At 42.9% G+C, this 13,744-nt stretch overlaps 1 protein-coding gene across 6 annotated transcripts in view; it reads left to right on the top strand.

Moving 5' to 3' along the window:
• Positions 1-13,744, top strand: part of PHACTR1 (phosphatase and actin regulator 1) — a 303,315-nt gene that overhangs the window by 12,130 nt on the left and 277,441 nt on the right. For all 6 annotated transcript variants that reach the window (XM_038128281.1, XM_038128279.1, XM_038128287.1 and 3 more), the window contains exons 3-4: positions 1,698-1,844; positions 3,462-3,608. In XM_038128281.1, coding sequence (XP_037984209.1) covers positions 1,698-1,844; positions 3,462-3,608 — 294 coding nt within the window. The remainder of the gene's footprint in view (positions 1-1,697; positions 1,845-3,461; positions 3,609-13,744) is intronic.

Raw genomic sequence — 13,744 nt, 5'->3', positions numbered from 1 at the left:
TAATACTGCAAATTGAAAAATAGAGCATGACAGCTTTTGTTAACTCATACTAATTATATGCTATCATACCTAACACCTTAGTCAGATCTTAGGCATCTGAAAGCTACTGATTGACAGGTCTCATTTGAAACTCTAAAAAACTTTTAAAATAAAGAATCACAGTTAGTAGGTTGCAGAATATGCTCTTAGTCACTATCAGTCATGCTCTCCAGTCCCAATGGGAGAATATAGTTCATTGTTAGTTATTTGAAGTGTGATGCTTTACAAAAGCCCTGAGATAAAGTCTCTTATGCTAGATAATGTCTCAACAGCAAGGAACATTTAGGGTTTAGGCTCCTAGGCTCCTACAGGGTCCCACATGGTAGTTAATGTTTATAGGCCCCACATTGTGGGCAAGGATGGGCTTTCAAGCAGAATTTCTCTTTCCAATTACATATGAGGTGGAGGAGGATGTACTTGTGCAGGGTTCTCATGATTTCAGTGATCAGCCACATCCCAACTAGCATTTGTGATAATCTGTATCTACTCAGAGACAGAGAGTTTAGGTGGATATATTTATAGAGGCTCTTCTCTTTGTGATTTGTAATTTATAGGCTCAGTGCCCAAAGCATTCAACAGCCACTCATAATTACATTTCACACATAAAACACCTACATTTAAGGGACATTATCAAAGCTATAAGGTCCAGAGCTAAATACCTAGGCAATGCCCAAATGAAGGTTGCCTCTTCAACATTAATTTTCTCCTTATATATATGGATTATAGTAGGGCTTCTAATTGCATGATGACAGCAATTTTTTACTATCCTACCATTTGCTTCATCGGTGCATGGAGTGGGCAGTACTTACTTAATGAGCCAGTATTAAATATTTTGCTTTCTCCTCCTTGAATGCATGGCCCCAAGCCATTCAAATCCTGCGCAGAAGATACTTTCCTCATGGGTTTTTCATTGGTGCTTCACTAAAGTATATGAATACTTTACAATATTAATGGATTTATATGTTCACAAAATTCCTACTGAATGAAAATTATGTTTCTCCCTGCTCCACAACGAAGAAATTAAGACATAAAGCATTCAAGAGCAAAAAAGTGGCTGATAATTTTAAATGCTCAAGATGAGACAACAAGAAACTGAGTTTTGGAATAGTTTGCATCTTGTCAAGAATCATAATCACATCACGTGTTCCGCTGATATCTGCAAATATCAGCTTCCACTGATATCTGCAAATTAATTGACCACTTAAATTTTATTTCCACTCCTCAGGTATCACAGCCTCAAAAACTGCATTCAGGAAAAGAGAGAGTGCAGCTATTGAGCTAGTGAGAAGTTGAGAAAAGGATTGTTTTAGCAGTGAAACTAGGAACTTAGAACAAGCCATCTGTGGCAACAACAGAGCTATAACCTGTGTCTTTGGGGCACAAAAGACAGCAATCTTTTCTTGGTATCATTGAATCCAGCCCTTAAATTCTGCAGCACGTAGAATATAAGGCATTGACCTTACAGCAAACAGCCTGTTCTACTACCTGCTGCAGATCACCTCTTCTATTGAGTGATTTTCTTTATGTTTTCTTTTCTACTCATTTTTATTATGATTATGATTATGATTATGATTATGATTATTATTATTCCTCCTTCTCCCCCTTTCTATTTCTCTGTTCTCCTCCTATTCTCATCTTCATTTATTTCTTCTTACCAGCTCGTCGGGCAACTCTTCTCACTGTGCCCACTCTGGTGACAGCAACTTCTGAGGATGACATAGACCGGAGACCCATAAGAAGGCTCCGGTCTAAGAGTGACACCCCTTACTTGGAAGAAGCTCGGATCTGCTTCAACCTTGATAATGGTAAGACCACACCTTCCCTAAACAGCATATGATGTTAATTAAAGACTTCTTTTTGAGATGCAGATGGACCAGATGGTACCTCCTCGTTCACAAGCGATGTGGTGGTTCACCAGACATCCAAAGATGCCAAGGCTGTCTAACTACAAGCACCTGCATATGTATGAACAGGGATCGTTTTCAAAATTCTCCTGCAAGTGCTAACTAAAACTTTTTTTCTGTTTTAGCCAGGGTGAGCTAGTGAGATCACACCAAAATAGAATTGATTTGCAAACAAAATATATCTTATCCATTCCAGGCATCCAGAAACATGAAAGTTCTTGAGAACATTTATGAAGAGATTACAGCTAACAGCAGACTTGAGCTAAACCCAGTGTTACAGCCATTGAAGATCATGCAGCACAACCCAAAACCCCAACAGGACTAATTGGCAAGCATGTAACAGAAAATTCTTAACTCTGCAGGAATAAGAGAGCTGTCCTTCCAAATTCAGACCAACTAGTGTTATTATCACGGCCTTCAAAGTTAGTGAGAGCCAACATTCCTTCCTTAGTCTTTCTTTCGCATTGAAGTTGACTAACACAAAAGATTTTGGAAGTACTGACAGCTTAGTGACTTTAAACAGAGTGGGTTTTGGTATTTTTCCTAAAAAGCCCTGAATTAAATGACATGAGCTAGTACATTCCTAGGCACATATTTTAACTGTCTCTTACTTTACTTTTAGTAAAGTAGTACTTTTGTGCTGCCCCTTTTTTCTTTAAATAGCATTTTTAATTATTTATATTACACTAACCAACCGAAATTGGAGCCCTAATGTGGCAGGCAGCCTATAAACCACAGGGTAAGAACGTCTACATAAAGAGCTGATTACTAAACAGAGAAACAGAGATTCCACAAAACACCAAGCCCAGTTTGCACCTGGAGAACGGAGTCTCTGGTTTTTGCAGATGGTCACATTTTTCTCAAAGACCCGCCGAAGGGCGAGCCTCGGGCTTTGAGGGATGGTCAGTTTCAAACGTTGAGTACAGGCTCCTCAGTCCCCTTGGCATTTTAAACTGTCAAGGTGTGGCACACCATCCCACTTCACGCAATGGGTTTGCCCAAGGAATGAGGGCAAGGAGGTGAAGGCATGCCCCGTTAGCCATCCCACCAAGTTCCGATGAAGCGGTGCTGTGAGTTCCGGACGCCCTGGGCTAGAAGTGAGCATTCGGGGCGCCGGGCTTGCTGCGGGGCGGCACCTCTGCCGGCCAGGCCCATCGGCGGCGTTCGGCACCTCAGCCGGGACCTCCCCTGGGGGCGGGAAAGGCGCTCGGCCGGACCCTGCCCGGGGCGGGGGCTGGCAGCGCCGGGGCCGGGGACACCGCTCCGTCCCCCGCAGCGGAGGCGGGCGGGACTCGGCAGGGGCAGCGGGCAGGGCCGCCGCGGCCGCTCCCGTCCGCAGATCCTTGACGGGTTTTCCCTGTCTCTCCCCCTCCCTCCCTGCGCTCCTTTCTCCCTTTCCCTCTCTCCTTCCCCGTCCTCCCCTCCCCCTCCCGCGCCTCTCTCCCTCCTCCCTTCCCCTCTCTCCCCCTCCGCCCCCTCCTCGCCCGGCCGCCCCGCGCCGCCGCTCGCCCTCGCCAGCTCGCCGGGCCACGCTGCTCACCGTGCCCACATTAATGGCGGCATCTTCCGAGGAGGACATCGACCGCAGACCCATCCGCCGCGTCCGCTCCAAGAGCGACACCCCCTACCTCGCCGAGGCCCGCATCTCCTTAAACCTCGACACAGGTGAGAGGCGGCCCGGCCCGGCGCGACCGGCGGCGGGGGAAGCAGGGAGGGAAGGGGCCGCCCCCGCCCTCCGCCCCTGCCTGCGCCCGCGGGCTCCCCGGGCGCCGCCGCCCGGCCCTGCCCCGGTGCCCGCGCCTTCGCACCTCGCCGGCCTCCCCTGGCCCTGGCCCGCAGACCGGCTCCCCCTGCCCTGCGCCTCTCACCTGGGTGAGCCGGGACCGGCTGCCCTTCTCTGTTCAGCCCCTGGAAGCTTCCCCTCTCCCAGAGCGCCGCCCTCTCGCCCTGCACGACGTCGTGGCGCATCCCCTCAAGGCTTCTGCACTGTCCCTCCTCGCCAGGTGCTGGCGTCCCTCCTGGAGGTGCTGCCCTTGGTGTTTTGCAAGTCTCTCCCTGGCTCGCTCTTTGCCTGCTTCCCCTCATGGGTTTGTGCCTCAGAAGTGCAAGGAAACTTGCACCTGCATTGTCCACTTAGTTTCATGAAGTCCCCGGTAGTCTCAGCGTTGCCTTTTGGGACTCTCGATGGGTTTACAGCCTGATGGTTTCTACCAACACACCTCCAACTCCCTGCATTTACCTCCTCCTGCCTATTGTTGGGATGAGCCGCCTTCAGTTCTCCACCTGACCTTTCCTTCCCCTTTCTCCACTACTGTGCCTTCCTCTTTGCCACCTCTTCCTCATGACTCCCTTGAGATTTAGGCTGTCCCCTTCAGTTCATCCTGCACATGGTTAAACTATCCTGTTTCTTTCCTGCTAGGCCTGTGGTTTTCCCTTTCTTGACCTTTCCTTATGAGCTCTATCAACAGCAAACTAACTACACCAGAGGTTACTTGCTCTCAAAAACAAAAGAAAAGAAAGTTCTTTCTGCTGGTTCTCTGCACCAAACCAGACTTCCTCTATTTGGGAAGGGGGACCGCATGAGGGAGGATCTGTAGCTAGCAGTACTGCAGCCTCTCTTCATGTCCCAGCAGTAGCGCTCAAAATGACCCAACTGTGTAACATTCTTTGATGCCGAGCCTGTGAGCTCACTGCCAGCTGTAAGGGAAAAGAGCTGCCTTGGAGTTGCTGCTTGCCCTGCTGCAGTCTCTCCCATCCCTCCTCCCCCTTTCAGCTGGCAGAAAGTTGGAGATGGCAGAGATGCATTTCCTTCTCCATTTGGGGATGGAACAGATTCCCCTCCCCCCTCCTGTTATCCCTGCTGCAATTACACCCTTAGTAATGGCTGATGCACAGTTTGGTTTTACCACTGGCGGAACGGTTGGTTACGTTGTATGGTGTGTCATTATTTCTCTCTGATCACAGCTTCTAAAAAATTGCCAAACCATGGGTAAGATGGGTGGCATTCCAGGGCACAGTCTGGAAGACCGTGCCAAGTGCCAGGTTTCAGCTCTATAAAGAACTGGAAGTGAAAACAGAAAGAGCATCGCTGTGTGTAAGGTGTAAACAAAAAAGGCTGTGTATGGTTATTTGACTGCTGAAATAACACTGTGCTGACTTGTGTTCTCTCAGGTAATGTTATGACATGTAGTTATAAATAGATGAACCAGCTAAGAGCAAGGCACCTTCAGGTCACCTGGTGCCTCACATCTCTGTGCTGAGCTAGACATGCTGTCTTTGCTACAAGTCCCAGAGGATGTGCAAGTCTCAAGGTACCTCTTTCCTGCAATCCACCAAAGAATTTGGTAATTACACTTAGCTTCTTTCTGTTCCTCCCCTCCCCTGGCTCTCTATAATTTGGGTCTTTACTTGCAAACCTGGGAATGGAATTCCTTAAAAAAGAAATAATTAAAAGAAACAGTACTGGTGTATCAAGAAATATAAATGAAAAATGTTGTAAGTAGTGCAAGTGTGTGTTTTCATTAATCCATCTGGCAGTGAGTAGTAAAAAAAATAAAATTGCTTAGCAACCAGTATTGAGTGAGTGAGCCAAAAAGCAAGTGAAACATGCCGCTGATACCCACTTCATTTCTGAGCTGTTGGGTTTACTCTTCTGTTTGCTCAGAAAGGACAAACCAAGCTGCCTTGGTATGAGAACTCTCTCGTCTGAGGAAAAAGCCACTAGAAAATGTGTTTGGCCACTTTTGCTCATACTTGACGCTGCGCAGCTCAGGCTTTCCCTTTGAAACTTACTGTTTGTGAGGTGCAGTGTTCTTGCCTTTATTCTTTTGGCTCTGTGTGTGGGTAGGGGGGTGAAAACACCCTGTTTCTAAGCCGACCGGGTTTCCATTTGCAGTCTCGTTGCTGGTGTCTCTGCCGCTGTGCCACAGAGGGTACCGAGTCGCCCTTGGTGTCCCAGTGCCCTGCAGGCGGAGGGGCCCGACCTCCTGCCCGGGAGCCCAGGGCGCTGTCCGCCGCCCCCGGTGCTGAAGCCGCTCCGCCGGGGTTGGAGGACGCCTGTCCCGCCCTGCCTTGTTCTCCCTGTCTGTCCCTGGGCTGGCAGAGCATGTATATGCACAGGGGTGTGTGTATCTCTTTGCCTGTGCAAGGGGAAGGTGGTAGGAAGGAAGTAAAGCTGTTTCTTCAACCCACGGATGCAGTTGAAGCGAAAGTGATGCTCGGGGCTCAGGAAAGAACCTCTTCCTTGTGCGTTTATTGCTTGCTTTCCATTTAGTGCATTCCATATCTGCACTTGCTGCTCAACTGCTTACAGAGCTATTTTTCCTACAGCTGTTACGAGTCAAGCTGCATTCCCCAGTCATTGTCTTCTGTCAGGACACAGTCAAAGTTTGGCTGCAGCATGCAGGATCTGCTTTGCAGTATTGGAAGTTCAAATCCACTTTCATTAAAGAACCATAACCAGATACAGTGAATACTGCTCTTCTCTACCCTTAATTGCAACCATTAGTTAAGAACTAACAGGTTTTTATCTACTTCAGCTGTGAGTTATAATTATACCATTACTGCTGTTATCTGTATTGTTGAACAACTGAGATTGCAAACAGAGTCAATTATACAGTTTGGTTGTAGCATGTATTTGGTCTGGGTCTTTAAAAAACACAATTTGCAAGTGATTAACAGTGCAGCTTCTATCTCCCCTTGTCTTTTGATTATATTAACAGCTCTGCATTGTTTGATTTTCCAAAACATACCAGTTTATTATGTTTGTTTCTAAATATTGATCAGTTAACTCACAATTATTACCTAGCATGAGTTGACAAATGCTGTTCGATTAGTTGTGCCTGGTATGGTTTTTTGTCTGGTGTTCCCAAACTAATTAAAACACCCCCTTGTTTTCCAAACCCAGGGTTATTCTCTCTATTATTATACATATGCAAATCCTATTAATCTGAGTTATGTGCTCATATCAAGAGGATAATACTTCCCAAAGGATTAAAATTACCTCTACTGCCAAAATTAGTGTAGCTACATAACACTGTAAAGCTATAGGCAGCTATAAATTCTTTTCCCATATTTGATACTAAATCAGTTCCATACAGAAGCTGATTTTTTATTTTCTCAACAATATCCTCCAGTGCAACACTAGAGGAATGTGTGGAATGTGCTCTCACTTTTGGGTGGTGGTCTTTTATTTTCTTTATTATGATTAACAATCTGGCATTTTTCCATCTCTTAACATCCATCTTTGGCTTTTCATACACATCTTCTTAAAAGCAGTTTTCAAATTGTCTTTCTGACTTTCTGATTCAGGAATCTAAAGGCTAATCCCAAATTACTTCTGAAAACTTGTTCATCTGTGACAGTTGCCCAATAGCATAATCACTTCCCTGGTCCTGTGCCAGCTGATAAGTTCAAGGTTTTTATCAGTTTTGACCTATTACAGGTTTTGGCTGATTTCTATTCTTCCTGTTGCAAAATACTGTACTTTTTAAATAGCAATGCATAGTAGGTAGCTTTCAAGCTTGATAAATTGGCAGAGGTGATGACTGATAAGGAAATAGACTGCTTAAAAGTCACTAAATGTTCCAAGATGTATGAGCTTTTCTCCTCCTTCCTCCTTCATGAAACTGCTTGGGGAATCCCTGTCCGAATTTTATTGATGTTTGCTAGGGAAGCAGTGGGACTACTGCACTGAGTTGATCTGGTCAGGTTCTGTTAGCCTTTCAAGTGTTAGTCATTATTGAAGCTATTTCTATATACAGATACTCTTACTCCTCCCTAGCCAAAAAAGAGTAAGCTTTGCACTGCAATCCTCTGCAAAGCTGATTCTAGCAGGCTGACTTCTTGTTAAGTGGTGCAAGAAGCTGTCTTTGTTTCAGCTCCTCAGTCATTCAGGAAAGTCACCAAATGTCGGCTTTTGTTTGAGCAAGGCTGATTGCCTACTTATTTAACCTGGGAATGGAGACTCAGGGAGAAAGCAAGCCAATGCCTTGGAGAAGGTGTAAGGCCAGAATGACTAGAGTAGCTGTACTAGGGGTCAGCAAAGAGGGGATGTTCCTTCAGAAAGAATTGGCTTCCATGCTGTGAAATGGGGAGAGGGGAGATTTTGAATATGAATATATTCTTCCCACCCTGACTTCAAAGCGTGTACCAGTGGTGCAACCAAACAGAAGCCAGAGGAGCAGCAGGAGGAGTGCAAGAGCTGGCCTCTGAAGAGAGAGGAGAGAAGGGGGAAAGAGGTAGTGACAGACAGAACTCGATAGAGTTGTGCAGCCTTTGCAAGCTATGGAGCTCAGCTGGCTTGCTCAGCCCTGGAGGGTAGCACAGATTTTTAGTGCACTAAAGTCACTCAGTAATCTCACTGAAGTAGCTGGATCCTCGAGTGATTTAAGTCATTTGTTGACTTCAGCCAGGGATCTGAGCCAGTCTGTGGAAATATACATCTCTGCTCCCCTTCAATGATGAAAGATCTGTTTTATCTCTTTGTGGTGTGGAGCCACATGTTGTCTTGGAATGTGTTCTGGGAAAGCAAAGCTGAGAGGGAAAGGACTTAATGGTTGTGCATAATTTTGCCATGGGTACAGAAGAGGGGTCCTTGTGTCTAGAAAGGCAAGTTAACTTGGTACCATTTTCTGTTCTTAAGCAGTGACGAATAAATCACACTGGGGAGAGGAAAAAAATCTACATCAGCCTGTGTTAGTGCTGCTGCAAGCAGAATTAATTCACAGGGTGTAAAGAGGGAGGAGGATCCTGGCAGAAACTGCTGAATGGCTGAGACAAATGTTCGCAAGCTGGGAAATGTTCATGGTCGGCTGTTTCTGTCATGCAGAGCTGGTGGGGAAAGCCAGGACACAAAGGGTAACTGTTAGTTTTACATGTGGGAATTTATTCAGTCTGGACCAGGCACAAAGTTGAAATCAAAAGTGTCTTACATTTTCAGTGTCCTGGCACCTTCCAAGCTCTGTTTGGGCCCTAGGGTTTCTTACAGCATTCATGGTAGGCTGCCTCACTGTTCCTGTTTGTACTGCCGTATTCACTGCATTATATAGCTCTAGAGCTATGCAGAATACTTTTCAGGGATCAAAATGATGTATGATTTTGCTTTGTAATGGAAGATAATGTTATTTCTGTATTAGCCTCATACATGTTGATTTGTCTGGAAGGATATGATACATTTTGCTGCAGTGAACAAGGAGGAGCTTGTGAACTTCATTTTCTTACTTTGTAAAATAAAGAATATTTATATAGCTCACTGAGGTGGGTAAATTGTAAATAGGTGAAAATAAAGTGAAATTACTTGACTGGATTTTCTGCAGGAAATCTCCATCCGATTAATTTTTAATTTTTTCTAAATCCCTTAATTTTATTTTAAAGTCTGTTTTGAAGTTTCTGAGTTTGCCCCTGGTCATCCTTTCAAATGATTTAACACAGTTAATCATCTCTGCAGTCACTTGAAATGCTATCATATTTGGAGTTGAGTTATTTCTTTCCTGTTTATTCAGTATATGTTTGAATATATTCGTAATAAAATACTCTGCATGGTTTCACGATAAATGAATAAATGCTCCTTAAAACTACATACAAATTTCAATTACTTTGGATTTATGGACCTCACAGATTAGAAACAATGTGGAAAGGTTAATCGGAAGGACATAATAGTGTTTTTAAACATATTTTTAAATTATGGTGGCTTTAGGATTTCAGGTAGAAAAGATTGGTCTCAGAAGAACAGGGGAGAGAGAAATAGGCAGTAGTAGGCTTTCTAATATGTGTGGGAGGTTTTATTTCTTTTTGGAGAAAGATTAGTAAAAATGCATGCCTGGAAAATTTCCACTTTTTGCTCTGCTCTAATCACTCCCTCAGATTATTGTCATGGAGATCCTGTCATACTTAGGAACCCAAATCAGAGGTTTTGGCAAAGCATTTCTTAATACCTTTATAAAGGGGCCTGGAGAACTGGCCTCCTTTGCCATCAGGTGCTGCCTTAAAAAACCTTGTGCCTCCAGTTTAACTGTCTGATGACTGATAGTCTTAATGCTGCTTAATTTGGAGTATAGCTGGAGATCACATGTATGCCTGTCATTCATTTCCTGGCTGTTTTCCAGCCCTGGGAGCATGAGTACACATACCAGGAAGAATGAACATCCAAGCTGATAGCCTTCATGTGGCAAGGATAGGCCATTTGAGATAGCCTGCCCTTCCCAGGGCCAAGTGCAGTGGCTGAAAGCACCTCTGTATCAACAGGCAATTTAGAGGGGACGAGGTCTTATCAGCAACTGAGGTTTTAACTCTTGTACTTGACTTTGGAGACTTAAGACTGTGACCTTCACTGTGTGCCAGATAGGAATGAGTTTACATGTTCCCCAAGTCTTGTTAAAGGGGAGAGATGTCCCTGCTTCACCAGCTGTCTTCTAACTGGAATTTTTGATGCAGATTTGAATGAACAAATATGACTGAGGACAGTTAGAAGGGAAGGACGAAGTTAGTCAAATTGATGGAATTGGGAAGACTAAAATGATAGAAGATCCGTTTCTCCGAATGCTGGAGGTGTTCTCATGTTATGATGTTCTTGTGGCACTGCACATATGCATCACCTTTCTGTGTCAGAGGGCAACTGATACACATGCAGTCATTGGCATCAACATTGCTGTGAAACAGCTGTGACAGGAGATAGAAGAAAGGAAGGAAGGTATGGGCTTGCTTTGGGATCAGAATATGCAGAGCTGATGCCTTGTAAAACTCTCTGCAGTATGTGTGACTTTAGGCTGCTGGAGTGCTTTGTTATTAATCTGGTCCTTCAAGAAAATTGATGTTGCAGAATTTGCCTGGATGAGAAGTTATCTATCTTTGTGTTTTGCTTGATGAGCTTTTTGGGTTAACACAACCAACTATACTCCTGCAAGCTGGGATGATGCAAAAGGATTTTATTTTTTTGTTTCATCAGGAACCGTAATTTTCTTCTTGGAACTAGGTCTTTAAGGAAACTGCATTTTTCCAAAACTTCAAAACTGACAGCCCTGTTCAGAATTATTAGCTGTAAAATCTAGTAAAAAGAAAAGGCCTAATCCTCAGTAACAGGTATAATTAGCTTTAATACTTAATTACTCTGAGTCAACTAATTGGTTTCATTGGGACTACTCAGAGTAATTCTCCGTAAGTGTCTTCAGAGTCAATCTTAAAGTTGTTTGTAAGTTTTTGCAATGTAACAAAAGTCATTAGTCCAGAAAGAATGTCTTGGGCTGTCTGGTTTCAAATATAAAATGTCAATGTTGATGAAATATTGTGTTATTAGAAGTTATTTCTTGTGCTTCTACTTTAGACCATAGAGTCAGTGTGAAATGTTATATTTCCATAGTGAAATGAAACTTGGCTGCCTTCATGCTTTCTTGGTGATGAATATTCGTGACAATGTATCTCTTGTGGATAAGGTGCAAAAAATGTCACTTTTAACATTTTAATCATATTAATGTGATGTATTTTACATAGTAATACCACTTCTTGATGTAGTCCACTAAAATGTTTTCTTCATTCAGAATACTATTAGGGTAAAATTATTTATAATCATGCAATAACCATTTTTAATCATGCAATTCTGTTGACTTCATTTATAATGCATTGGTGGTCTTATTTATATTGATATGCTGAAGCCATAGCTAGACCCTCAGCGTATGGTCACTGTTCCTAGGTTTCATTGTAGAGACAATGTTCCTGAATATTTAAAAAAAGATAATTAGTGCCTTTACTGCGAACTCTGTAATAATTTTATTATCTTGAAATTCTAGTTCAGTGTATAAGAATGTGAAGATCACGTCCAAACAAGAATTTAATGAGTAGCAAATTCAGCAAGAAAACAGGGAGGCAGAGTTGAAAAATTAAGTGCTCATGTTTCTCTGCATTCCAGATTCACTGTGGTTTCATTCTAGTTGTGAAGTACATAAGACTGGGCAAGCATGTGACAAGAGTTTGCATATACTTGTGTTTTTATGTACTGTATGAACACGTGCCATTTTAACTGTGGTTGATAAGAACTGCAGTGCATATTTTGGTTAATCAGAACATTCTTGCTATGCATAATTTATGTTGCAATATCATTTTTACGGTTAGTGGATACAGTACTTGGACAGACAGACATCTGGTTAATAGTTTATAAGCAAATTAAATACTTGATGTATTATTAAATGAAAGAGAAATTTCATCAGGGCTAAATCTAATTCTATGCTAGAATGTTGGAAAGTGGTTTAAAGCCCGACTCAAGCTTGATGCCCCAAATTTGGGAGGACCTGTTTTGACTGTGGCACTTGTCTACCTACCAGTGTGTGCTTATTTCTGTTCTATGGGTAAAAGGACAAGGAGTCTACTGACAGATTTGATTACTGACTGGGGTGCAGGTCCTTGGGAAGAGTGTTCCTGTGTTCCCTTAGTCAGTCAAGTGTTGCAATGGTGTTAAGCCATCAGCACCAGCATTAAAAGATTCCCTTTAAGCTAGTCCCATTTTGCTACAGCTTTGCACTAAGCAGTAGGAATCTCTCTCAGAACAGAAAATATCCCCCCAGTCAAGAAGAAATGGAAAATTATTAGTTATATTGCAATATTCCTTGAGAAAGAGATTACTCCCATCTGACATCTGTAATGGTCCTTTGTTTTCCTTGCTGAGATCACTGATAGTGCATTTTTCATATATCATTTTTTCTTCTGTTTTGTTTTCTTGCGCTAGAGAAGTGCTAGAAACAAATGTGGAGACCTTGACAAGGCTGTGCTTGATGCATGAGGCATCTGTAAGTTTTGGAGGAGAACGGCTCTTCCCTATGCCCAGCCTCACTTGCAGCAGCGCGTGGGTCTAAAGGTCAAGTTGTGCAGTGTGCTGGTGAAGAGGTATACAGCTGACTGTCTCACGTGAGCTCTCAGCTCCTGGCTTCTGTGGGGTTGTGCTGTTGTTGGCGTCTCTCTTTTCCTGTTGCCTTTTCCATTCTCTGGTGTTTATCAGGGCTATGTATGTGGGTAGCAGCAATATGTTGGCCTGCAGTCTCTTGAGGGCTGTGCCTGCTGTCTTGGCAGAGATGCCATACCAGCATTTGGTAAGTTGGGAACTATGACTTTAAAAGGTCACCATGCATTCTTAGGAGCTCTGATAAAGAGCTATTAATCTCCATGGTGCTTCCATGAACCCGGTTAAGGCAATCGTTCCCCAGAGCAATGATCACTCCTGCTCTCTGCATAGAGACTGCTCTTCTGGTTGTGGGTAGAGGTGGAGAGTTAGGAATAAACTGCATTAAGCTGCTAATGAGTAGTCATTGTTTATATTTAAAGCAGTTTAGCATGTTCATCCATTCATGAAAAATTTAATTTTGTCTTAACACTTTCTTTGTTCATCATCCTAACACTACGCATCAAGGCTCTTTTTAGATGTGCTGAATGTTTTTCCAAAAATCATTAAAAATTTTTTTCAAAAATTACTTCTTTCAATATTATTTTTTTTTTACAATCACTTACTAGGTTGAAATACCAAATAAAAAAAATGAAAAGTAAATGATCATTTTAATTTTCTCTGTGTGGAAGAACAGCAAAATCTTTCAAAGCTAATAATAAAAAATTAGCTGGGGCTAACTAATTACATGTAAAATGATAGCCTATAATTATAAAGCAAGAAGAAATCAATATAAAGCTCAATTTGTAATTTAGTCTTATCTCAAGGCTCAGAAGAACAAACCATTATGTGAGATAAATTTTATAAGATTGCTTCAAATAATATTTTTTGAGCTAATTAGTTGATAAATTTTATTTATTTTTTAAAGAAAACAAGA

Source organism: Motacilla alba, chromosome 2, assembly GCF_015832195.1.
Source record: "Motacilla alba alba isolate MOTALB_02 chromosome 2, Motacilla_alba_V1.0_pri, whole genome shotgun sequence".
Taxonomy (NCBI): Eukaryota; Metazoa; Chordata; class Aves; order Passeriformes; family Motacillidae; genus Motacilla; species Motacilla alba.
Note: the sequence above shows the minus strand (reverse complement) of the source record. Positions and strands in the feature narration are given on the sequence as shown.